This window comes from Carya illinoinensis, chromosome 4, assembly GCF_018687715.1.
Source record: "Carya illinoinensis cultivar Pawnee chromosome 4, C.illinoinensisPawnee_v1, whole genome shotgun sequence".
NCBI lineage: Eukaryota > Viridiplantae > Streptophyta > Magnoliopsida > Fagales > Juglandaceae > Carya > Carya illinoinensis.
The window spans coordinates 24,229,131-24,256,962 of NC_056755.1; the positions used below are offsets into that span (position 1 = coordinate 24,229,131).

At 37.9% G+C, this 27,832-nt stretch overlaps 1 protein-coding gene across 5 annotated transcripts; it reads left to right on the plus strand.

Annotated features, from left to right (window-relative positions):
- Positions 1–27,508, plus strand: LOC122307639 (WD repeat-containing protein 26 homolog). 5 transcript variants are annotated; one of them, XM_043120652.1, is made up of 6 exons: positions 1–395; positions 969–1,346; positions 2,671–3,495; positions 11,281–11,382; positions 18,485–19,114; positions 21,687–22,061. In XM_043120652.1, the coding sequence occupies exons 3-6, from the start codon at positions 2,698–2,700 to the stop codon at positions 22,047–22,049; spliced, it is 1,893 nt and encodes a 630-aa protein (XP_042976586.1). In that variant the 5' UTR covers positions 1–395; positions 969–1,346; positions 2,671–2,697; the 3' UTR covers positions 22,050–22,061. The 5 variants fall into 5 exon arrangements, with proteins under 5 accessions (XP_042976586.1, XP_042976585.1, XP_042976587.1 ...); XM_043120651.1 differs by having other exon boundaries at positions 1,110–1,346; XM_043120653.1 differs by lacking the exon at positions 969–1,346 and having other exon boundaries at positions 1–400.
- The last annotated feature ends 324 nt before the right edge of the window (positions 27,509–27,832 follow it).

Consider the following 27,832-nt stretch of genomic DNA (forward strand, 5'->3'; position numbering starts at 1 on the left):
AGAGTTGGTTACCTCCACGCAAAGGGAAACTCATCAGTCTCTCCCTTTTACCCACAAAGGTTCCAAACACTTTCCTCCAATTACGAAAGCCTTTTAGCTGTAAATTCTCGTTTCTGTCTTACATATTTCACGAATTTTCGGTCTCTCTATCGCCTCCACTTCAATCCTGCGCTTGCCCACCTCTATTATTACTGTTAATGTGCCGACAAATAAGAAAAAGAGAGTCTTTTGTTGTGGGTGCTCTGATCCTTTGGTTTTACCCCTACTCTTTATTGATAATCAATTTCTTTGCTTTTGCTGGGTTCATTTCCTTTTGATCCGAATTGGCTCCCAACACGAAATCGCTTTCTGGGTATTCAAGATTTTGCTATCTTCCTGCATAAATTACCTCTAAAGTTGGGTAATCTGTATTCTTCTATTCATTGTTGATTTTTTATTATTTCTTGATGCATTCTTTTTTATTTTGAGATTTTTGTTTATTGTTAAATTTATATTGGCTTGCCTATAAATTTTTTTTCTCATATATATATGTGTGTGTGTGTCAGATTGCTTGTTCTTGTTGGGTATGATTGCGTTGTATAGTAGGATTTCCTTTTTAATGGGTATTTTTATATGAGATTTAACTAATTACTGCTAAGAAGCGTGCATATTGCGATACTAATTACCTTTCTTGCTAAATATTTAGCTCTCAAGAAGAAATTAACTTTAAATATTTGCTTTCTGTGTTCCTTTCAATAACAATTGATTCATAGCAATGCGTTTTCTTAAAGTACTTCTGTTCTTTTTAAAGAATTTGGTTATTTTTTTGGAATGTGGATCATTCAATTAATGGACCATTTGATTGTTCAATTTGGAATTTCTATTTATCTAACTGAGAGTTTTGTGTTAAATGCCACTGAGATCATTGAGTTGACTTGATGAAATGTATTCTCTAAGGCATGTACTGTATATCTCTTTTACTATTTCAGAGTTTGTACTGTCCGTGGCATGTGCTTGGGCTTGTAAATGATATTTCACTCAACTATGCAGTCTATGAGATACAATTAAGGCTTAAATTGGTTTGTGAACTATTGGTTGACTTTTATGCGTAACTTGGATAATTGGATCAGACTTTTCAACGAAAAGTAACTTGTTGCTGGAGATATGGGCTCCCTTCCGTCACATTTGTCTCGGCAAAAACAGAGGTTGCGAAACCCAGCTCATTTTGGAAATGCTGGCGCCTTAAACTGGAATTAATTTTTCGAATACTGAGGAGTTACGGTAGAACTGTGGATGTTCAAGAAAACCAATTTAATGAACATCCAGCTTTGAATGTGTGTATATAGCATGGACTATATATACTTATGGTATGTATAAATATCTTCTGATCTTTTAGATTTTCTCAATATGGTGATGAAAATGTATATGGTAAGAAATGTATTATAAATGCAAACTTTCAAGCTCTATGAAATTTATTGTGTTGTCGGTTGCTATATCAGAATAGAAGTGTTAGAAAGGAAATGAGATGCATGTCATTTTGTTGGGCTGTTATTCAAAGTTTTGAATTACAGAAAAAAAGATGGAAAAAGAATTACCTTTTGTTGTTACCTTGGAACCACTGAGCAATAATTATGAAAATTAAAATGAAAAATAAAAGTGAAGAAGGTTATTGCAGAATATATGACTTCAACACAGTAATCTTTCAATATTTGGGGTCTCTGTCTTTTTTTATATGATTTGGTGAAATGATACCATGTGCTCATATATGTTGTCAAATATGTTGATTCAGCAATCATAAATTCATCATGAAAGAAATAAATTTTTGTTTCATTTTTAAGGTTGTTACTTGTAATACATTTGAAAAATGTTTTATGCCTTCAAACTGGGATTGATGCTTTCATAGAGAGCAAATCAACCTTGAATTATACTCAGATGAATGTATGGAAATATTGTAGTGATAATTGTTTTATTGGCTTTATTTCAACTACGAACTTCGCGTTTTTATACCATAAAAAATAGAATAAATTAATATCCTATCAGACATTCCGTTCTGAATATGCTTTACTAATGTCCCAGCCCATGTTTAGCATTTCCCCTTAATCTTGTAGGAAGCTGGCAATTATTTGTAACACTTTTCTGACTTGTGGTCATAAATGCTTGTTGACCTTTAGCCAATAAAGTAATCCCTATATTTATCTAAATTGGAGCTGTAAGGACTAATGTGGATTTGAGGTTGTTATTGGCGAGTTTTTCATCATTATTAGCTGTTAAAATGATGGCAAAACAGTGCTTGAAACCCACAAAGAACCAAAGCATATACATCAGAACTTTCAACTTTTCCATCTTTAGAAACATTGAGAAGAATATTTTCTGAAGTTTCAATTATACATATTATGTTTTAAGTTTATTGATTCATTTTTGTTGATAGTTATTAGAGTCTTTGAGGTGCGGTGCATGGGACCGGGGTTTATTCTGCAGAGGTGGGTCCAAAGGGCCCTGCTTTGGAGAGGTTCCCCGACATAAAAAAAAAAAAAAAAATTTATTAGAATCTTTGCGGTTGCTTTCTTTATTTGTTACATTCGGCTTTGGAATGTATGACTGATACTTTGAATAATATGTGCTGAGAGTTATTCTTGTGATTTATTGGTGGCATATTTCTAATTTGGTTTTTTATTGTTTCTCTGATTGTAGGAATATATGGGCTGAGGTGCACATTTCATGGGAGGTGTAGAAGATGAAGAACCAGCAACAAAACGCATGAAAGTTTCTTCTGAAGAATTGAAAGGTCTTTCCAACGGTTCATCTTTTATAGGGCCCGTATCTGGCTCCTCAAGCAACTTGATGGCTCGGCCCCTAGCATCAGAAGGGGATAAAGAGGTTGTTGGTTCAAAAGGAGTTATTAAAAGAGAGGAATTTGTTCGTATAATAGCCAATGCATTGTACACTCTTGGTTATAAGAAAAGTGGTGCTCATCTAGAGGAAGAGTCTGGGATACCCTTACACTCCTCTGTGGTAAATCTGTTTATGCAGCAAATACTCGATGGCAATTGGGATGAAAGTGTTTCCACTTTGCGCAACATTGGACTGTTGGATGAAAGCGTTGTTAAATCAGCTTCTTTTCTGATTCTGGAGCACAAGTTTTTTGAACTTTTGGATGCAGAAAAGGTCATGGATGCACTAAACACATTGAGGACTGAGATTGCACCTTTATGCATCAATAAGAGTAGAGTTCGCGAACTTTCTTCCTGCATAGTTTCTCCTTCAAAGTGTATTCAAGTTGCGTTTCCAGGTAAAGACACTGTGAGGTCAAAGTCTCGCTCAAAGCTACTGGTGGAGTTGCAGAAACTGCTTCCCCCAACAGTTATGATACCTGAAAGCAGGTTGGAACATTTAGTCGAACAAGCGCTTCTTTTGCAAAGAGATGCTTGCATTTTTCACAACTCTTTGGATAAGGAAATGTCATTGTACACTGATCATCTATGTGGAAGAGATCAGATTCCCTCCCGTACTTCACAGGTTAGAGAAAGTCCTTTCAGTTAAAAGTTTGTAAGATTCACAAGTAGTTCTTTTTGTATTCTGCCTTTGCTGTAACACAATATGCTGGAAGCTTCTCTGTGGTTGACTTGTGATTGACATTAGTGACTAATATTAGTTGTATTTTAAGGGTCATTATCTTCTTACTAATGCTTAATGGACCAACCTTGGGATGCTTTACTCCTAACCCCACATGGTTCCAAAGTTCCCTATTGATATGAAAGGGGATGACTATTGATCAAGAAAACTTATGTTTTTGCATTTGTCTACCACTAATTTCTTTGTCAAGACAAGTATAATTGTTATCATGTTTAACAATCAGAATTCATTTACTCAAGTTGAGTATTTGTTTGTGGGGTTTTCCCAAGGTTAAGGTTATTTCTTGAAGCCTTAATGCTGTGGACACTCAAAAATAAATTGATGCAGCCTCATCTTCCAAAAGGAGTTCATATCTTGGGTAGTTAAGTCCTCATAGAATGAGTGGACAGTGCACTTTCCGTTCTTAGGACTCTATAGAAGTTTATCTCTCTTTAACCCTTATTCTCTTAGAGCACAAGAGGTGGAAGAAAAGTCAATGAAAGTGTCAACTTTCCAATCTTGTGCCGCTCTGAGGAAACTGGCATTCCACTGAGGTATCCATTTGAAAGTGCCAATAAGTCAGCAACCAAAGCCTCCTGCATCCTTGCAATCGTAAATACTTTTGGAACAGTTTCCTCGAGGGTTCACTCACCACACCAAGTGCCATGCCAATTTATTTCTAGAGCTGTCACCCATCTCAAATTTTGTGTATCTAGAGAGGTTCAACCATCATCTTGTGATATTTTTCCACATCCCTACCCTATGTGGCCCATTTACCTCATTAGAACACCACCCTACCCAACCACCAACGTACTTGGAGACTACAGCCTTCTATAAAGGTTCCCTCTCAAGTTGATAACTCGACAACCATTTCCTAAGTAGAGCCTGATTAAACTTTCTTCCTTTGGGCAATAACCATAAATCTCAATGGACAAAGTCTCCATGATTTCCTTGGATCAGTTTCTAACTACATCTAGGTGTTTTTTTTTTTTTTCCTTTTCTTATACAACTTGTGTACTTGGGCTAGCCTACTGATATTATCAATCAAACTCACATTTACTTTTAAAAGAAAATTTCAAGTGATTTAGAGATTTTACTTCCTTTCATAAATTCTAATCATATGAAATTTTGGATACATGTTGAAATGGGCACTAATTTAGTAACTAAGAATACAAAGTTAATCTTGGATTGGTTTGGCGGAGTTGAGGATTTTTTCTTAAAACACAAGGGTGATAAATTAAGGGAAGGGCTGTGTCAGTTGTTAAATGAAGCCAAAAATTTTGAGCTGGAATGTAAGGGGATTGAATGAGGTCAACAAACGCCTCTGGGTACGGTCTTTGTTGAGACAATGGAAGCTGGACATTATTTGCTTGCAGGAAACAAAATTGAAGATTATTACAAGAAGAGTCATAAGGAGTTTACGGAGCTGCCAATTTGCAGGATGGTCCTATTTACCTTCGAAAGGGGCCTCGGGGGAGTATTAGTTATGTAGGATAAAAGGGTGGTGGAGAATATTGATGAGTTTGTGGGAGAATATTCGGTGGGGTGCTTGTTCAAAAACTTTGAAGATGGGTTTGCGTGGGCTTTCGCTGGTGTTTATGGTCCTAATTTGGATTGTAAGCGGCGGATGCTTTGGGATGAACTTGCAGGCATGGCCTCATGGTGGGAGGTGCCATGGTGTATTGGAGGAGATTTTAATGTGACTAGATTTCCTAGCGAAAGATTGGGGGAGGGTCGACAAACTCTTGCTATGAGGGAATTTTCAGAAATTATTTATGAGCTGGAATTAATGGATGTACCGCTTATGGGGGGTGATTATACTTGGTCCTCAAATCAAGCCTGGTCAAGAATAGATAGATTCTTAATATCTCCTCCTTGGGAGGAACATTATCTAGATCTCTCTCAGAAAAGGCTCTCTAGGATTTGTTTGGACCACTTTCCCATTGTGCTGGATTGTGGAGGGATCCCAGGGGGTAGAAGGCCTTTTAAATTTGAGAATATGTGGTTAAAACATGAGGGGTTTGTGGAGTTGGTGGGACAATGGTGGAGCTCATATCATTTGCAGGGCAACCCGAGTAATGTATTGGCTGGAAAGTTGAAGGCGTTGAAAAAGGATTTGAAGTTATGGAATGAGCAAATATTTGGTGATGTTACGGTACAAAAAAAAAAAAAAAAATCTGTTTCAAGAGTTACAAAGCTTGGAGGGAGGTGGAGATGAGAGCAATCGCAAAGGGCAAGTTGTTGCTGACTTGGAAAGAGTGATTCTTATGGAGGAAATTTCGGGGCGACAAAAGTGGGCTTTGTGGCTTAGGGAGGGAGATAGGTGCACGAAGTTTTTTCATCGCATTGCAAACTCTCGTAGGAGGTTCAATACCATTGAGTCCCTAAACGTGGATGGGCGGTGCACTTACAAACCAAGCTGAAATTAAGAATCATGTGGCTGGACACTTTGAACACTTATTATCAAAACCTCATGATTGGAGACCTACTTTAGACGGATTAGATTTTGAGCACATCGACCAAAGGAGTATGGCTTGGTTGGAGAGACCATTTGAAGAGGAAGAGGTATACATAGTAGTCAGGAAAATGAATAAAGACAAAGCACCCGGCCCGGATGGCTTTACCATGGCTTTCTTTCAGAAGTGCTGGGAGGTGGTGAGGGAAGATGTAATGCAGGTTTTCCAGGAATTTTTCACATATGGCAAATTCGAGAAGAGTTTGAATGCTACTTTCATCCCACTAGTCCCAAAAAAAAAGGATGCTATAGAGGTACAAGATTTCAGGCCTATTAGTCTGGTGGGGAGCATTTACAAGATAATCTCTAAAGTCCTGGCTAATAGAATGAGCATAGTCATGGATAAAATTATCTCCAAGACTCAAAATGCTTTTGTGAGAGGGCGCCAAATACTGGATTTGGTCCTTATAGCAAATGAATGTTTGGACTACAGGATCAAGTCGGGAGAGCCAGGTATTTTATGCAAATTAGACATGGAAAAGGCCTATGATCATGTCAACTGGGACTTCTTGTTATACATGTTAAGTAGACGTGGTTTTGGGACAAGATGGAGAAAGTGGATGAGACATTGTGTGTCAACGGCTCGTTTCTTAGTGTTAGTAAATGGAGATTCAGTGGGATTCTTTAATAGCTCGCGGGGATTACGACAAGGTGATCCATTATCACCCCTTTTATTTGTCATTGTAATGGAGGCCCTAAGTCGAATGCTGCCAGCTGCGGTGGAGGGGGGTTTCCTGGCTGGTTTTGTAATGGGGAACATTAACATTTCACATCTATTGTTTGCGGACGACACATTGCTGTTTTGTGAGCCAAATGCAGGACATGTACAAGCCTTGAAGGCCATTTTATTGTGTTTTGAAGCGGTATTGGGGTTAAAAATTAATCTTGCAAAGACGGAGATGGTTGCGGTTGGTGAGGTGAGGAACATTAGAGGGTTGGCCAACATTTTGGAATGCAGAGTCTCCTCTTTGCCATTGAAGTATCTTGGCCTCCCCTTGGGGGCTACTTTCAAAGCCAAGGTAATTTGGGAGTGGAGAAATTAGAGAATAAATTGGCTGGGTGGAAAATGTTGTATTTAACTAAAGGGGGGCGGACCACTCTTATCAAGAGCACACTATCCAACCTTCCTACATGCTACTTGTCTCGATTTCCTCTCCCTGCCAGCATAGCAACAAAAAATGGAGAAACTTCAACATGATTTTCTGTGGAGTGGCTTAGTCGAGGAGCTCAAATTCCATCTAGTAGGGTGGAATAAGGTGTGTACTCCGTTGAGAGATGGGGGCTTGGGGGTTCGGAATGTGAGGGCTTTTAATGAGGCATTATTAGGAAAATGGTTATGGCGGTATAACAAGGAAAGGGGAGCCTTATGGAAAGAAGTGATTGATATGAAGTATGGAAGTGAACGGGGGGGTTGGTGCTCTAAGGAAAGTAGGGGGACTTATGGGGTGGGGTTATGGAAGTACGTAAGGAAAGGTTGGTGTACCTTTGCTAGTAACACTCGTCTTTGTGTGGGAAATGGTAGGAGGGTCAGCTTTTGGAATGAGGTGTGGGTGGGAGACACGGTTCTAAAGGAGTTCTATCCTAATATTTTCAGAATTGTTCGGGACAAAGAAGCAATGGTGGCTGATTTGACGGTAATAAGCAATGGTGCACAGGAGCGGAATATAAGTCTTATTCGGGATGCACATGATTGGGAAGTTACCGGGATGGTGGAGTTTCTCAGCTTGCTGTATAACACGGTTATTGATGCTACAAGCGAGGACAAGATAGTATGGAAACCTTCGAGGAAAGGGAAGTTTTCTGTGTGCTCCTTTTATGATACAATTACTATGCAGCGAAGATACAATTTTCCTTGGAAGAACATTTGGAGGAGCAAAGCACCTAAAAAGGTTGCATTCTTTGTATGGACAGCAGCATTAGGGAAGATTCTTACTATGGACAATCTAAGAAGAAGAGGCATAATCATAACCGAATGGTGCTGTATGTGCAGAAAGAATGGTGAAACAGTAGACCACTTTTACATTGTGAATTTGCTCGGGAAATCTGGAATTTTTTCTTCAGCAGAATGGATATAGCATGGGTCATGCCGGGAAGAGTGATAGAATTAATTGCAAGCTAGAGAGGAATTGCGGGGACACCACAGATTGCGGCTGTATGGAAGATGGCTCCTCTTTGCATTCTTTGGTGTATTTGGTGTGAAAGAAATGATAGACTTTTTGAGAATCAAGAACGTTCCATAGAAGAGTTTAGGAGGTTTTTTGGAAGACTTTATTTATGTGGGCCATCGCTCTAGAGCTGAATGGTCTTAGTTTCCAAGATTTCCTTGTATCAGTTACTAGATCCTAAATAGGTGTATTCACATGTATACCTCCAGTGTACCTGGAATATGCTTATTAATAAAATTTCTTATTACTTATCAAAAAAAACAAAAAAATTAAGCCTGGTTTTTTCATAAAGTTTTGTGCTGTTATACCATGAAAGATATACATGTCTGTTTGGAAGACTGCTTAGGATTCGTAACATGTTGGAAGGATGCCTTATAAGATAGGAGGAGACTGGAGTGTCAAATCCTCAGGTTTTTGTGTTTAATGAGAAAATGGGGATGTTATTGAAGAGATTATATTGAATATATAAGCATTTAAAGGATATATTTGGGAAGGAAGAGCATTTGTAAAATTCTGGCGTCTGGAACAATTAGAAAGGGCAGTCGTATCTGAGGACTACATTTGTTTTTGATAGTTAATAAGAGTTTTATTATCGTAAATAGGCATAGCCCAAGTACACAGGAAGTTTAATAGAGGAAATACCTACATACAGCAGCTAAGAAGGAGGAAAAAACTAGAAAAACTCCAACAATTCATCACTATTTGAAACAAAAGCCTTTGCCCAAAGATATGAAGTTTGGAGAAAAAAGTCCCTAATTTCTTCCAATGAGCATTCTTTGTCTTCAAAACATCTCCTGTTCCTTTCTAGCCATAGGCACTACATCAAACACAAAGGAATCATTCTCCAAATGATAGCGATAGGGAGACACTCCCAGCATACTTCCAGCAAGCTAGAAGATTCACCACATGCTTTGGCATCACCCAAGAAATACCCAGCCTTCCAAAAATATCATTCCACAAACTATTTGCCACCTCACAGTGTAGAAACAAGTGATTAACCAATTAGCCATCTTTCTTACACATAAAACACCAATCCACAATACAAAGACCATGTTTTCTTAAGTTTTCAGTGGTCAGAATTTTGTCATGAGACACAAGCCAACGGAAGAAGGCTACCTTATTCGGCACCTTAACTTTCCAAAAACTTTTTCAGGGGAAATCACTTACAACACGACTGATTAAAGCATTATAATAAGAATGAAAAGAAAATCTGAAATTTCTCTGAGGACTACATAAAATTGTGGTTTTGCAAATGTCACAGCAAAGGGTAGTTAATTTGTCATAAAATTCAATGATTTCGTGATTGAGGGAGGATTTTTATTCATCGGATTGCAAATATGAACGTGGTAGAATAAGATGTCATTGGTAATTGTTAAGAGGACAATATTTTGGAGGGCGTTGTTAGTTATTTTATCATCTTTTTTGAACCTAGTATTGATGGAATCATTGATAATGCATCTTATATCAAGAGATCATAATCAAACCCTCCACTTCTGACAAGTATTAGCACTGTCTTTGATTTGAGCATCTGTGAAAGGTTTGGTTGAAATTAGACATAGTTAAAGAGCATGGTTTAAGCCTATGTGCACTGTTTAGCTTAAGATGGGCACCCCACTCCATTGCGCTGAACAAAATTTATTTACCCTATACCTGAAGCATAAAATATCACTTATAAGTGTCCTTGGCTTGGAGAGTCCTAGGCTTCTTCAAACCATCTATATTATTTTTTCTTGGAGAGTCGGCTTCTTCAACATATGAAGCTATAAATTATGATATTAGCTTAAGCAAGTGCTTTCCTCTATGTTACTTATCAAAAAAATAAAAAAGTGTTTCCCTTTATGTTGGGTCCCTTTTCTTGCTAACCTGAATAAAGGCAATGGTGCTTGGACATGGGACACTTTGATTGTGTCATAGAAGAATCAAAGAACCAGTAGTAGATCCATTTATCACTTTATTCTCTAATTAATCAGCAAACAGCCCTTGTTCTTAATTACTAAATGTAAAAATATACTTTTGTAGTTCTAGAATATATATATTGATGGAAAGACTGGCACTGAAACCTGAAACCGGAACATAGGCATCTGGCTTTTGGTTTCAGAAATCGAATCTCAGTCTTACATAAACTATATCAAGTACTCCCCTCCACTATTACTTTGCAAGTTGTGGCATAAGTCTACAACTCCATAGGTTTTCCTGCATCCCATATAATAATAAAATACTGATTGAGTTATTCTATAATTTTGTTGGTGAAAAGATCAATCCTATATAAATGCCTCTTTCAACATCCAGAAAAGTCAGAGAAAATGGCATTATGCAGTGGTACTTAGTCGTTAGAAGGTCTTTAATTGCACCTGAAAAGCATAAAGACTGGCTCAAAGATCTTGTGCTATACTCTTCAGAAATGAATTTCTAAAGAGTTTTTCAGCTTACTTCAATTTCACCATAATCTGTTTTTAACTCACGGAGTGCATATGCTTATCTCACAGACAAATAAGGGGGTAGGGTAGTTTATAAGATTTTTATAACCCGTAGATACAGTAAACATTGTTTGATGGTGGCAATTGCACTTGGCGTGTAGACAAATGCATAAGGATATCTGCTTCTATTGTCTATATCTTTCTCTTCATACATCTTCATTAAAGATAGATAAAAGAAAGAAAAAAAAAGGAAAAAAAGAAAAAGAAGATGAGAAAAGCGAGACTTTCCTTTGTGCATGTGAAAAGACCATGAATGTTGCTTATAGAAGTAATGCCCTTCGAGGAATGGAATAAAGGTGTTGGTTCAGGTTAAACCTACATCTTCTGTGACCCTTGTTTTTTTGGTAATTTTATAATTGTAGTTGTTGAAGTTTGTAAGTATCTTTTCTAAGTTATTTGTTGTCTATTCTAGAGAATCTTATCAATGTAGGGCATCTATGTATTGACTTACATTTACAGTTTCTATTGTGGATTTGGTTTCACATCGTTGACTCATTTACCAAGATCATTATTTTTATTCATATTTGAATAGATATTGCAAGGACACGGTGATGAAGTCTGGTTCTTACAATTTTCACATAATGGGAACTTTTTGGCTTCATCATCAAATGATCGTTCGGCAATCATATGGGAGGTAAGCTTGATATTGACCAAAAACTTCTCCATATTGTATCTGACGCCCCTTTTCTGCTTTATGTTCAATCAATTGATTTATATTCGACTATATGGTGATCTCTTTTAATGAGCCTAATTGAACTGTACTTATTAATTTCATAGCTTCGTTTTTTTCCACTTCTGTAATATTTTGCATATCTATACACTGAGATGTTAATTGTTCACCAAATGATCATTTAGCAATCATATTGTTGCAAATCTATCCTACAGATGTTCTATGGGTATAATTCAACACGGGGTAAGAAATTTTGAATTAAGGGTTCTAAAGGACTGGAAATAGAAAAGCAACATAGCAAGAATTTTTAAGCTGTAAGTTCCTGACGGATATTAAGAGAGCTACAGTTTTGGAGGGGTGAGGGGCTTAATTCCAAACATTTTATGGAAGGGTGTGCCATTTTTTTCCTGGGGTTTTGTGGACTTATAGTATTTTCTGGTCTTTCTGCCACCAGTTAGACAAAGAAACAAACCCTGAAATACCAATTCTAGCTGCAAGGTGTTCCCTTTTGACATCTTTTTAAAAAAATTCTCAAACAATTTTTCTACTTCAATCCTGACATCTTTCAATCTAAAGAAAAAAAATCTATCTCAACTTATAACTTTTCATCCAATCATTGCCTAGATTTCAGGGAAAAGTAAAAAACACAAATGAAAACAACTTTTACAAAATTACCATGAAAAAAATTATATTTGAACAACTTTCAGTTCTACCTATCCACTTTTTATACCCTTCCACAAAACATATTTAAAAATATTATTCAAATTTTCCTATCTACTTTCACAAAACCCAATAAATAATACATCTCAAATTATTTGTAAAATGATCTTAAAGATTGCGAAAGTTTCTCTTAACCAAACATATCGTAGTTCTTTCGTGAAGATGCTTCTTGGACTTTTTCTTTTTGAATCTAAATATGATAGAGAGTAGAAGAATTTAAAAGTGGAAACCAAAAAGCTACTCAGTGTAACAAACCAAGGAAAGCCCAAGTCACTTTTGGGCCAATACTCCAAATGTATTAGTCAAGGGTACCATTATAACAGTCTTGACTTCTCCCTGCCAAGCAATGTTGAATTCCATTCACCGCCTTCCTATACACAATCCGGAGTGTTACACTCAAGCTATCAAATTGGCAAGAGCACCCACATCTTAGGATAGAAAAGGGCACAAAAAGTGGCTCAATGATTTATCAACTCCAAAATGTGCCATTGCAACTTTAGCAAAACCTAAATAAGAGTAAAGATCTTTCCGTAGCAAAAATGCAACTGCAACAACTGATTTACACTTGTATTTCTAAATATATCTCATAGTGGTTACATGACTGATTAAAAAATTACTTATTAGTGATCACATGGCTCATAAAAAATTTGGATGACTTACCTCTATGCCTAGGACATCAGAATATCGAACCATTGCACTGAGAACTCTAAAGACTAAGGGGTTGTTTGAGAAAGGATTTCATCTCATCTCATCTTATCTCAAAATTTCTTATAATTGTTTTCCCAAACATCACTCAAACACGAATACTTTTTAATCTCAAATTTTCAACTTTTTCATCTAATCATTACAAATTTTCCAAACTCCCGAACAAAACACAAAAAATAATATTACTTTTTCAAATTTCAAAACAAAAATAATATTAAAAAATTATTTTCTGACAATATTTTAACTTTAAAATATTTTTATTCAACTTTTTTCTCTCCTTTTCGAAAATCCAATAAAATATTATGACTCAAAACATTTTATTACTATTCACAAATTATTTCACTGCTATTAACAAATTTCTCATCTCATCTTATTAAACATCCCCTAAATGGCAAACATATTAAGATTTACAACATACAACAGTGACTAAATGAGCAACATTAATCCCACAAGCCAACATGGATGTCTAGACTTTCTTTTAGTGTTGTTCTTTGGATATTCAAGTGTTTGTAAAAAGTCCTCTGCCATGTTCTTTGCATCAATCACTCCAGGTGAGTTAAATATGCCCTAGAATAAGAGCCATCTTTACTTGAAGAGTTTTTATGGAGCGGGATCAAGTGACATCTCTGTGCATTTCTCTAACCAGAAAAGTTTATAGCTTTGAGGATGTGTCTCAACTTTCAGATTCAGCGGTCTTGAGAAATAATATTCTTGCGGCATCCACCATCTGTGGTTCTTACCATTATGCCTTGAATTAGTGGTAGTGTTTTGGAGCACATTATGGTGGAGCTGGTGTTTGCAATTTCATATGGTTGGGCTATAAGAAATTATTGCATTACAAGACATGGCCCATTCAATTTTTTTTTTTTTGATAAGTAAGAAGTAAATTTTATTCATTCGAATGAAATAGGCATAGCCCGTGTACTCAGGAAGTATACAAAAGAACACCTAAATACATTCTATATTAAGGAAAGAAAATCATGAACATTGTTTCCATTCTATTTTTTAACAACAAACTCTTCACTATAATCACTCGCAAGCAGTACTAGTTTCCAACAGTGCGAAGACTTATGCCTCCTTTTCTCATTACTTGTAACACGTAAGTGCCGTTTGGATAGTGAATTGAGATGAGATGAAAGTTGAATAAAATATTGTTAGAATATTATTTTTTACTATTTTTATTGTCTTAGGATTTGAAAAAGTTGAATTGTTTATTATATTTTGTGGAGAAATTTGGAAAAGATGTAATGATGAGATGAGATGATATGAAACACTTTCACCATCCAAACGTAGCCTAAATGGCTGCACCATAGTTTGCAGTTTAGATATAGATGCCAACCTAAAACATTGCAATCAGTCCACTTTCTTATTTCTTGGAACATCTTTCAGTTGAATACTTTCTCAACAGAAGAAATTGATCTTAAACCCTTCGCCATTATGATACTCACCAAGTTTTGGTGTGTCTTCCACAAATCTGCCACAAAACTCTTGTTTTTGAGGAATATTAACATGAAAAAGATTTTTTAATTTTGTTTCATGTTGATAGTCATTCCCTGCACAGATTTGTTAGCATCTTGAGAAGGATTTCCTCTGTGTAACACACTCGGCAAAAGCTTCAGGCTGCCTTCTTAAGGGTCTATTTGAGAACACAACTATTCTCAGATATTCTCAAACTACTTCACAAACTATTCACTACTATTCATTACTATTTTTTTTTTTGATGTCGGGGAACCTCTCCAAGGCAGGGTCCTTTGGACCCACCCCGGCAGAATAAACCCCGGTCCCGTGCACCGCACCCTTAGAAGTTTCCCTACACGGAACTGGTTAAATCGCTGGCTTTTCACTAGGGGGTGTAGCCCCAAAGGATTGTTTGCACCCATGAGGTGTTGAACCTTGGAGCTTGAAGGGAATGAGACCCCAAGACCAAGGCCTTCACCACTTAGGCCAACCCCTTGGGGTTCTATTCATTACCATTCACAAATAATCTGAGGTACTCTAGGTATCCAAACTGAGCCAAGCCTTTAATCACATCGATCACCGTTTTTTGATCAAGGGAGCATCCTGATTCGATTGAGTGGCTGGTCCAAAAGACTTAGGTGCCGTTTGGATAGTGAGTTGAGATGGAAGTTGAATAAAATATTGTTAGAATATTATTTTTTAATATTATTATTTTTTTTAGATTTGAAAAAGTTGAATTGTTTATTATATTTTGTGTTGGAATGTTAGAAAGTTGTAATGATGAAATGAGATGAAACATTTTCACTATCCAAACGGGGCCTTATTTGTTATCGTTGACATCATCTTCCAAAATCATAAGCAATACCCATATCCTACACTCAAATCCATTGGATAAGATCTTGCTTTGAGTACTTATAAAAAACAAAAGATCTTGCTTTGAGACCAACTAATGTAATCTATATATGAGTTAAGAAGGGAAATCATACAGCTTGTTCCATAATTCTCCAAAACTGCTGTTATAACTTTAGCAAGTTCTTTTTTTTTTGATAGGTACTTTAGCAAATTCTTGAATGAGACAAGAATGTTTCTATAGCATAGACATGAGCCCAACCGGTAACTCAAGTCTACACTAAGCACATTGTTCTTAATCTTCTAAGCACATGACTAAAGGTCACATATAGTTGTTATCAAAAAGAAAAAAGAAAGGTCACATATAGTCACATGCCTCATTTAGTAAGTCACCATATTACCAAAATTTCTTTTTAGGTAAGTAAGAAGTAATTTGATTAGAAACGAATGTATAGGCGAAGCCCGTGTACACTAGAAGTATACTGAAGAAAACACTTAAATACATTCTAAGAAACAGAAAGCAACAACAGAAAATCATGACCAGAAGCTCTCAATCACTAAAGCAGAAAAACCAAAGCAATAAAGAGTGTACAAAGAAATTCTGGAGTTGCTCCAAAATACGCTCCTTGTCATTAAAACACAGCTCATTGATTTTCATCCAAATGCACCCCATAAGACATAAAGGGACAATCTGCCAAGCCACATCCACTTGAGAACCATGAAGCCTATTCCAACACGCAAGAAGATCAACCACTCTCAAAGGCATCACCCAAGCCAAGCCGATTCTACAAAAACTGCCATCCCACAAAGTCCTTGCCACCTCACAATGTAAAAGTAAATGATCCATGGTTTTCCATGCTTCTTATACATGAAACACCAATCCATAAGTATTATACCCTGCTTCCGTAAATTATTCAGCATCAAAATTTTCCCAAGAGCGGCAGTCCATATAAGAAAAGCAACTTTGGAAGACACGTGAGACCTCCAAATACACTTCCAAGGAAAAAGACTATTCTGAAGAGTCAACAGCTTATAGTACAAACGAACAGTGAACTTTTTGCACCCCTTGGACTTCCACAACATCCTATCCCCATCATTACCACCAAGCCTCGAAGTATAAAAAGCTGAGGACGTCAATCTCCCAATCCTAAGTAGCTCTAGTGAAGCAAAATCCCACTGAATTGAGCCATTAGAATGAACAAGCAGATCAGATCCATCTGCAAACCGATTTGAAGCCAACCGAAGAATGGCCGGAAACACCCTATTGAGAGCTCGATCACCAAACCAAATGTCAAACTAGAAACGGATTCTAGATCCCTCTCCAACAACATAACTAACATGACTAACAAAAGTTTCCCAGCCCTTTCTAATGAACTTTCAAAGACCCACACCACAAACCTCCCATACTTCTTTAGAACACCAACCAATGAACTCCTTCCACAGTGACTCTCCTTCTGATTGATTGATATTTTCCATAACCACTTCTCCAGTAAAGCTTTATTAAAGATCCTCAAATTATGATTCCCAACCCTCCAACTGCAATAGGAGAACGAACTTTATTCCAACTAACAAGATGGAATTTAGTTTCCTCTCCCATTCCACCCTATAAAAAAGCACGAAAGAACTTGATCTAGTTGGTCAACCCTGCAGGCAATGGAAACAATGATAGAAAGTAAGTGGGGAGATTGGAGAGGGTACTCTTAACAAGAGTAAGTCTGCCCCCTTTAGATAAATATAATTGCTTCCAACCAGCCAACCTTTTCTCAACAACCCCATCCCAAATAGCACTAGCCTTAAAAGGCACCCCCCATGGAAGGCCCCAGTATTTCAGAGGTAAAGAAGTAATTTTACAGTCCAAAAAACTTGCCAAACTATTGATGTTATGTATCACCCCCATCGGAACCATCTCTGACTTTCCAAGGTTCACCTTGAGGCCTGATATAGCTCCAAAACATAATAACATTGCCCTCAAGGCTTGAATCTGACCACGATTTGCATCACAGAAAATGAATGTCATTTGCAAAAAGGTGAGAAAGTGTAATAGATCCATTATTAGCATTACCAATTGAGAAACTTGAAAGGAACCCCCCCAAACAGCAGCCTCCACCATCTGACCCAACGCTTCCATTATAATGACACAAAGGAGAGGGGATAAAGGGTCCCCTTATCTCAAACCACTTGAGCTAGGTCCCCTTATCTCAAACCACTTGAGCTATGGAAAAAAACCAGCAGGGTTACCATTAACCAACATCAAGAATCGGGCAGTATAAACACAGTTCCTAATCCATGAACACACCTTTCCCCAAAAGCAACTCCCAAGCATGTAGAAAAGGAAATCCCAATTCACATGATCATATGCCTTTTCCATATCAAGCTTACCAAGAACACTAGGAACACCCTCCCTCATACATCTGTTTAGACATTCATTAGCAATAAGCATTGAATCAAGGATTTGTCTCCCCTGAACAAAGGCATTTGGGGCTTAGAGATAATTTGCTCCATCACCTTGCTCAAATGATTAGCAAGAACCTTCAAAATTATATTGTAGAACCCTCACAAGACTAATAAGACGAAAATCCTTTTAACTTTGAAGTAGGAATGAGAGCAATGAAAGTAACATTGACTGATTTTTCAAACTTTGTAATGGAAAAGAACTCCTGAAAAACCCACATTATCTTCTTTCACAATCTCCCAACAAACTTGGAAAAAGGCCATTGAAAATCCATTCGGACCAGGAGCTTTATCTTTAACCATCCCACTAACCACGTGAAAAACCTCATCTTCATCAAAGGGTCTCTCCAACCAACTCGCACTAAGAGGATCAAGAGAAAAAATCAACCCATCAATTTTAGGCCTCCAAGAGGCTGGTTTGGTGAGAAGACCTTCATAATAATGCAAAATAAGATCCTGAATCTCAGGTGGACATGAAATCACACAATCATCGGAGTTATTGAGGTCTGATAATCAGAATAAAGCAGAATAATGAACACAAGGAAAATAGTCGTCTCTTGCAAGAAGCACTGGGGATGGCCATGGGAGTGAGAGACACAGTTCTCAAGTTTTTTTCTCTGATCTCATTATTAACAGCCCTATTGTAATACAGTAATTGATGGTTAAGTTCTTATTATTGGGATATCTGGTTAGGATTTCTTCTAATTTGGGTGTATAGTTCTGATATTTGGTTTCTGGTGCTTTGGAATCTAATTGTTGAGCATTTATGGCTTTATGCATTTGTTGGAGACATTCCTGTGTCTGCGGCATCCTCCTTCTTGTCTCATAACAAAACGCTATTATTTTGCCTTTTTTATTTATTCTTTTTTGTGGGTATCTGCAGGTTGATGTGAATGGTGGTGTGTCTTTAAAGCATAGACTCTGTGGCCACCTGAAACCTGTCTGCTCTGCTTCGTGGAGTCCTGATGATCATGAACTACTTACCTGTGGACTGGAGGAGGTTGTCAGGCGCTGGGATGTTTCTTCTGGCGAGTGCCTCCATGTTTATGAGAAAGCTGGCATTGGCCTTGTGTCCTGTGGATGGTTTCCAGATGGCAAATGGGTATTCTCTGGCTTCAATGATAAGAGTATTTGTATGTGGCAACTAGATGGGAGAGAGCTGGAGTGTTGGAAAGGGCAACGGACTCTTAGGATATCTGATTTGGAAATAACGAATGATGGAAAGCAGATTATAAGTATGTGTAGAGAAACTGCAATACTCTTACTTGACCGGGAAGCAAACACTGAAAGATTAATTGAAGAGGATCAAACAATAACCTCGTTTTCATTATCGAGGGATAATAGGTTTTTGCTGGTTAATCTTCTGGACCAAGAAATCCATCTTTGGGACATCAATGGTGACCTCAAGCTTGTTGCCAAGTACAAAGGTCACAAACGCACCCGGTTTGTGATTAGATCTTGCTTTGGTGGACTTTCCCAAGCTTTTATTGCTAGTGGTAGTGAGGACTCACAGGTACGGGTTTTAATTTTATCCTTTCAGGTTCTTTCGAGTGTGGTTCTCCTTGGTTTATAGGGACAAGTTCTATTCTGTAGAAAATTCATTGGGTGTTTCTGTTTCTATTATTATTCAGAGATTGTTATGTGTATTATATGTGCTTATGCGGATGTTATATTCCCTTTATGCTCTCATGGTTGCCCATTTTGGTATAATTTGTGATGTCCGAAAATTATTATTTTCTGATAAGTGATGCCCGAAAACTATTCATGACAAAAGACTCAGAACGTAGTTTCTAGTTGCTTTATGATGTCATCCCTCGTTATAGTATTAACTACTAACTAAATTTCTAGGTACAATTATCTTTGTCTGCACGAGATGTGCAGTTTAGGTATTATTGTACAATTCATATTATTAGCCATACTCATTATACAATTTGTTGGAATACATAGTTGTAATTAAATGTATAGTATGAGGGTATAATGGTCACTACTCTAGGTATATCATATATGTATAGTTGGATATTCATTAATAAAATTACAACACAGAATTTTCTCTCTCTTGTTTATCGACTACATGGTATTAGAGAGGTGAGTAGTCGGTTGTGGTTGTGCGACGGGGTTAGTGGTGTTTTCCAGCGGGTGCTGGTGGTTGTTGTTGGTTGTTGGTGGTGCTGTGAAGTTTTGGCTGAAGTTTCGGCCGGCAGCTCCTTTCGAAGTGCTTTTCCGGTGACATAAGGAGTTATCTTCGGTAATGGACACCGGAATCGAGGTTGCCGGTGTCCTCTGTCCACTCCGGTGAGTTTTCGTCTCCATCGACTGCCGGAAGGACGGTGTATCGCCGGCCGGAGGAAGAGTCCAGGTGTGTTTGGCTACAAGTTTTTGGCTATTCCTGGTGTGTTCTGTTATCCTATCCTTGGTTGTGCATGCCCCCAATCTGGAATAAGAACCTATTCCTATCTGGAATAACACTTGTTTGGCATCAGGTATATTGTAATTCTGCTTTCCTTATTCCGGGTTAGGAATAACTTATTCGCGTTTTTGATTTATTCTTGAATCCGATACGCCTGAATCCAGTACCGGCCGATACAGGCCGAAACAGGGCCGGTACAGGCCGGTTCAGACCCGATACAGGTCGGTTCAGGCCCTAAAATTGGCTGTTCTGACCGGTATAGACTGTTTTTGAACCGTATAGATCCGATATTTGGGTTGTTAAGCTGGTTTCTATTTTTCCAGCGTGTATTTGTTCATTTTTGATCCATATCCTCGTATTTTTCTCCATGGAAGCTAAGTTTGAGTCATTATCTATTGCACCAAACGTTAACATGCCTATGACTACGGTGAAATTGAATGGAAAGAACTACATACTATGGTCAAAATCTGTTGAAATGTTCTTGAAAGGTAAGGGTCTTCGTCGTACCCACTTGGTTGATTCAATGCCTGATTCAAATAGTTCTACCTTTACTCAATGGGAGCAAGAAGATGCTCAAATCTGCTCCTTGATGTTGACTAGTATTGAGCCTAATATTTGTGCTAGTTTAGTAAACTTTGACACTACTCAGGAGATATGGAGGCATCTCAAACAGATGTACTCGGGTGTTGGAAGCACAACTCGTATTTATGAGTTGTGTCAACAATTTTTTGGATTGGAACAAGGTGCTTTGGGCCTAGAAGAGTATTACTCTAAAGTGATGGGTATATGTCAAGAACTCAAAATTTATCAACCTATCACTTCTGATGTTTCAATTATGCTAAAGTAACGTGAAGAGTTCAACGTTGTTCGGTTTCTAGTTTGCCTAAAACCTGAGTATGAGTCGGTGCGCTCTCAAATTCTGGCAAGCCCACAGCTCCCCTCATTTCCTGATGTGTTCTCTCGACTCCAGCGAGCCACATTATCTGGACCTGGATCTCAGTTATCTTCTGACCAGAGTAATGAGAGATCCGCTTTAGTTGCCTCTTATATTGCTCCTAGTGGACGTGAAGGCCGGGGTGGTAGAGGTGCACGTGGAGGACGTGATGCCAGAAGTAACCGTACTTGAGGTCATGAATCTCGTAAGTGCACCCATTGTGGTCGCACTAACCATTCGGTGGACTATTGTTGAGATCTACACGGGAGACCATCTGGGTCTGCTAATCAGGCCATTTGCCAAGACTCTACATCACAGGCAACGAGTTTCAACTTGCCTCCAGAGATGATCAGCATATCGAAGGATGAGTATGATCAGTTTTTAGTTACACGAGCGGCTTCATCTACTAGAGCTACTCTTACCCAATCAGGTACAACATCCACATGTCTTGTCTCGTCTACCCAAAATCCATAGATCATCGATTCAGGAGCTAATGAACATCTAACTGGTTTGTCTCATTCCTTATCTGAGTTAGGTAACATGTCATTTTCCAAGAGTGTTACTCTTGCTAATGGTTCTCTTGCTAAAGTTACAGGCATTGGATCCACCAAGCTCACTGATTCTATATTCTTGTCATCTGTTCTATATGCTTCTAGTTTTCCCTTTAGTTTGCTGTACATTAGTAAAATTACTCAAGATCTTCAATGTTCTGTGACCTTTTTTCCTTCTGTATGTATCTTTCAGGATCTCAAGACGGGGAAGAAGATTGGTACGGGGCATGAAACTGGTGGTTTGTATTACCTCGACGTCGAGCAGTCACCCACTCGAGCCCTCACTTCCTCCTCCGCTTTTGAATGGCATTGCCGCCTTGGACACCCATCCCTTTCTCTTCTGAAATGTCAAGTTAGGGATCTTGGAAATGTGTCTCCCTTTCCTTGTGAAGCATGTCAACTTAGTAAACATCATCGTGTCTTTTTATACCTCGAGTTGATAATCGAGCATTTTCTTCTTTTGCCTTGGTTCATTCAGATATATGGGGACCATTCAATATTGTATCAAACAAGTTTCAATATTTTGTTACATTTGTTGATGACCATTCTCGTATGACATGGTTATTTCTGATGAAATCAAGATCTGAACTACTTTCCATATTCAAAGTCTTTCAAAAAGAAATTAAAACTTAATTTGGACAAAAAGTTCAAGTTTTGCGTTCTGACAATGCTAAAGAATATCAACCTAATGCCTTTGCTGCTTACTTAAGCAAATAAGGGATCTGTTCATCAAACTTCATGTTCTTACACACCCCAACAAAATGGGGTGGCTGAACGCAAAAATCGTCATTTGTTAGATGTAACCCGAGCACTTTTACTGCATATGCATGTTCCTAAACATTTTTGGAGTGATGGTATTCTGACTTCGTGTCACCTTATCAATTGTATGCCTTCATCTGTCCTCGATGGCTCTTCTCCCTTCTCCATTTTGTTTCCCTCATTGCCAAACTTTGCTCTTCCACCCAAAATTTTTGGGTGTGTTTGCTATGTTCATAATCTTGGCCTAGGCTTTGATAAGCTTGATCCACGTGCTACCAAGTGTTTCTTTGTTGGTTATTCCCGAACACAAAAAGGATATTGCTGCTATAGTCCTGCTCTTCGTCGCTACTTCACAAGTGCTGATGTCACATTTCTTGACTCCATACCCTATTTCTCAGACACGTCTTCGGTGTTGAGTGTGATTCTTTACCATTACCTACTCTAAATCTTTCTCCTCCACAGTCACCCACTATTACCCAACCTCCTTCAGTGCCTTCTCTTGTCTCTCTAGAGGTGTACTCACGTCACTCACGGACCCCGGCTCCCCTGCCTCCACCAACTTTGTCTCCGTCTTCAGACCCTAAGTTATTCAGTGCTTCAGAATCTCCACCTATTGCTCTCTGAAAAGGTACTTGTTCTTGTGTTACTCAACATCCGATTAGCCAATATGTCTCCTGTCATGCATTGTCTCCATCTTTTTCATCTTTTACTTCTCAACTGTCAAAAGTTTCTGTTCCTAAGACAGTTCAGGATGCTTTATCTGATCCGGGATGGAGGACAGCCATGGAAAATGAAATGGATGCTCTTCACCATAATGGGACATGGGATCTTGTTCCTCTGCCGCCGGGAAAACAATTTGTTGGCTGTAAATGGGTATACACAGTCAAATTCCATCCTACTGGCGCTGTGGAACGTCTGAAAGCTTGCTTGGTAGCTAAAGGCTATACTCAAATTTATGGCATTGATTATGACGAGACATTTTCTCCCGTTGCCAAAATTTCATCTGTTTGGGTATTGATCTCTCTTGCTGCTAATTTGGATTGACTCTTATTTCAGTTGGATGTTAAAAATGTATTCCTACATGGTGACTTAAATGAGGAAGTGTATATGGAGCAACCACCTGGTTTTGTTGCTCAGGGGGAGTGTCGAGGTACAATTTGCAAGTTAAAAAAGGCATTATATGGTTTGAAATAATCTCCTCAAGCATGGTTTGGGAGGTTCTCTGATAGTGTATTGGCATTTGGTCTTCATAGATGCCAAACAGACCACTTGGTATTTCATCTGCATAGTGATGCGGGTCATATCTTATTGATTGTATATGTAGATGATATTGTAATTACTGGGAGTGATTCAACTGGAATCGCCAGGCTGAAACAATTTTTACATGATCAGTTTCAGACAAAAGACTTGGGTAAACTTAGATACTTTCTTGGAATCGAAGTTAGTAGATCTAAAAAGGGTATCAACCTATCTCAGAGAAAATATGTGCTTGATCTTTTAGAAGAAACTGGCATGTTGGGTGCACGACCTATTGACACTCCTATGGATTCAAATCGTAAACTCATGAAAGAGGAAGGTGAGTTGTTTGGAGATCCAGGTCAGTATCAAAGACTTGTTGGAAAATTAAATTATCTGACTATCACTAGACCTGATATTTCTTATGCAGTAAGTGTACTGAGCCAATTTCTACAAACGCCTAGGGTCTCACATTAGGATGCTGTAATCTATATTCTTCGGTATCTTAAGCGAGCTCCCGGCCTTGGGTTGTTGTATAGACCAAATGGGCATCTTAGAATTGAAGCTTTTTCAGATGCTGATTGGGTAGGATCTCCTTTAGATAGAAGATCGACTACTGGATATTGTACCTTTGTAGGAGGTAATTTGGTTACATGGAAGAATAAGAAGCAAACAGTAGTAGCTCGATCTAGTGCAGAGGCCGAATACAGAGCCATGACTCACACTACTAGTGAGTTGACATGGTTGCAACACTTTCTTCATGAGATTGGGTTTCCAGCTCCTGTCCCCCTTCAGTTATTTTGTGATAATCAAGCTGCAGTACATATTGCGTCTAATCCTGTATTCCATGAGAGGACTAAACACATTGAGATCGATTGTCACTTCATTCGAGATAAGATATTCAGTGGTGACATTTTTACACCCTTTGTGAAGTCTGCTGATCAACTTGCAGATGTGTTTACCAAACCACTTTGTCATAGTCAGCTAAAGTTTATTTGTTCCAAGCTAGCTTTATATGATATATACGCCCTAGCTTGAGGGGGAGTGTTGGAATACATAGTTGTAATTAAATGTATAGTATGAGGGTATAATGGTCACTACTCTAGGTATATGTATAGTTGGATATTCATTAATAAAATTACAATACAGAATTTTCTCTCTCTTGTTTATCGACTACACAATTCATATTGTACAATTGAAGTGAATTTGAGATAATATCGTACAATTGATATTATTAGCCTTTTCTAAAATAGAGTATGTTATATATGGTCCATTTGACCTTTTGATTTGTGCTCAGTCCATACGATGAAAATCATTATATCCTAGTTCCTTGGGAGATGGATCTTTAATAATCCCATCTGAGCAAGAAAGCCCTACTTGGATGATTTTATGTTAAGGGTCAAGTTGCCTAAAGAGCTAGGTTATATTGAGACCTATCAAAAAAAAAAAAATTCTCATTGAGAAGAAATTCAAGGAACTACTGTATGTATGATAACTTTAACAGCTCTAGGACAATCAATGAGTGGTAAAGAGGACCCTGGATTCATGTTCATTGTCCATTTCAAAAAGTCAAAAACATAACTTATGTTTGCTTAGCGTTTATGTATGATAAACTTGGAACTTGAAATATCTTTAATAGACTCCTTAAAAATTCTGTCAACTCACAGGATGGAGTACTTAAATTTTAGAGTTAGGTAAACAATTGGATATGGTGGTGTAGTGTAGCATTCATTCCCAATAAGGTTAAGATTAGTATCTTCACCACTTTCCACAGCACAAAGTAACAAGAGTTGTATATCATAAACTAGAAGTTCTATCAAACTCTCTATTCATCTCAAAATTAATAAATTAACAAATCAACATATCCAAACTTAAGGAAAACCATGATGTCATATATTCTAAACAAAATCCTAGTAGTCTATCTGTGCTATTGTGTGGTAACTCTATCCGTGTGTGGTAACACCAAAGAACTCTATGACAATATGGTTTTATTTTTTGGCTATTTGGTGTGGTAATTCTATTCTTGCTCAATTTCCTTCCTATGGTCGGTCATTAAGCCCTCATTACGCATTTCAAGTTTCTGTTGTTGGCCTAAGAGCTTGTTCTTCCTAAGCTGAAATGATAAGGACGCTTAGTCTAGAATTCTCAGTGTAGAGTCACTTGAAGTTTGTGTGATCTTAGGAGTGAGCTTTAAGACCTCAAAGTTGTTTCTAATTGTTGGTGTGTGCATAATCCATATAACATTGGTGTTTACTTATTGCCAGTCTTAGTTTAGTTCGATAATCACACAACTTGAGTCCTTGAACAGGACATTGTTAATGTTATCATTCTTTTTTAAATGGATTTTCAAACTAAAACTTGCAAAGAACCAGCGTCACTAACTGTATTCAGCATTTATAGAAATAGAAACACATAAAAGTTCAACTTACTTGTCTTGTTATCATGTTTCATGTTTAAAATCATTTGCCTAACACTACTCAGCACACAGGCTTTTAGGAAAGGTGATTATGCAGATGATCTCATCTTGCCCTCGGGGAAGAATAGATGACTGTTATCTCCACCTCTTTCCATTGCACAAAAAGCCAAGTTCTTGCACTCTTTAGAATTCTCTTATAGTGATTGGTTTCGAGTTGTTTAGGAGTCTAGAGGATAGATAACATTGGTCACATCATACCAGCGGAGGGGATTTCATTTTTTGATTAAATCCTTAAAGTAAATCTTGCAAACAATATATACCTTTCAAGTGGTTGCAGCAAGGAGAAGAGCGAGAAATCCTGTTCTGCGAGAGAGGATTTTGAAGGGAATCTAGAGAGAACATAAAAGAGAACTTTCAGGATTGTATTCAAGAGATTTGAAGAGAAGAGTTGGCCAAAAAACCATGGAGTCTATTTCCTAAGATGCGTAACAGATCTGGAGTTGTTTTTCTTTATGATATCTAGTTGGTTCTTGATGTCAAATTGAGAGGAATAAGCTACTGAAAGGGGTGGTGGCAAAGCCCTCTATGATTATATGGGATGGTAATTTGTTTTCGAGTCAGAAATTAGGGTTTGATAGCTTTTAGGGGGGTTGCAGTGTGGGTTTACTAACCAGGAAACTAGATAAAGCTTTTATGAGAACTAGAAAAGTCAGATCATATACTTGAAGCTGATGGCAGAACTAGAAATCTTTGCTTCTTAGGGAGGCTGGTCTTTTATTTCTACTAGCTTTTGGGGAAGCTGCTACTTGCTAGGATGCAATTGAGATTCCTAGGTTCTTTAAAAAACAATCTAGAACCCGTAATCAGATGACAATTATTTGCAGGGCTGGTTTGGTTTCGTCCAGAAAAAGGAATCCTAACAGCTTTCAACTTCCTTTCTAGGAAGCTCTTAGTCCCTTTTAAAATTTCCTCAATGTCTAGCACACAATAGTTTGCTAATCTAAGTAAGATTGGCAAACAAAACACAAGAAATAGTTTTATGTCCATATCAGAAAAGACATTCAAAAAATAGAAACCCTTTAATTTCCGGTGTTACTCACTTCATAGTATGTACCCGACTGTTTTAGGATTCTATTTTTTATTTCCTTTCTATTATGCCATCATGAATTGCATGAGTACAAATTTCCCCCTTTTTGTCTGAGCTTTGATCATTTGATTTTCTGGGATTGCAGGTTTATATATGGCACAGAGAGTCAGGGGAGCTTATAGAGGCATTGCCCGGCCATTCTGGAGCTGTGAATTGTGTGAGCTGGAATCCAGTGAACCCCCACATGTTGGCGTCAGCGAGTGATGACCACACAATTCGAATATGGGGCCTAAATGAGCTAACAATGAAGCGCAAGGATACTCATAGTAATGGGATCCACCATTGCAATGGGGGAAACTGAAAAGAAGTCATTGGTTGTATTTTGTTCTTTCTCTGATCATTGCTTTTGTGTAAATACTAAATACTTCAACATCGTTGCAAGCAGACATTTATCAGACAAGTATGTGAATTCTGCAATAACTTTCTGATAATAAATCCAGCGTTTCATTTTCTCCAATTTTTATCGGTAAGAATGAAATTTTATTGATAGTAAGGCTGTGTTGCCCCAATAGAAGCATGCATGAATCCTCTAACAGGCTAAACGAAAAAGTGTAGGAAAATCTTGAAAATTAGAAATTGAAAGAGGAACAGCAAGGTGAACCGTTATCCTGTGATACCATAGTACGGACGATGGTATCGTCTTGCACAAAGGTGTTAGAAAGCTCCACTTGGGGAGGCATCACCCCCTCAATATCAAAAAGATCAAAGATCATGCTCCATGGGATGCTTGCAGCCTGACAATGCAAAAGCAGGTGATCGACTGTTTCCTCCTTGAGGCTGC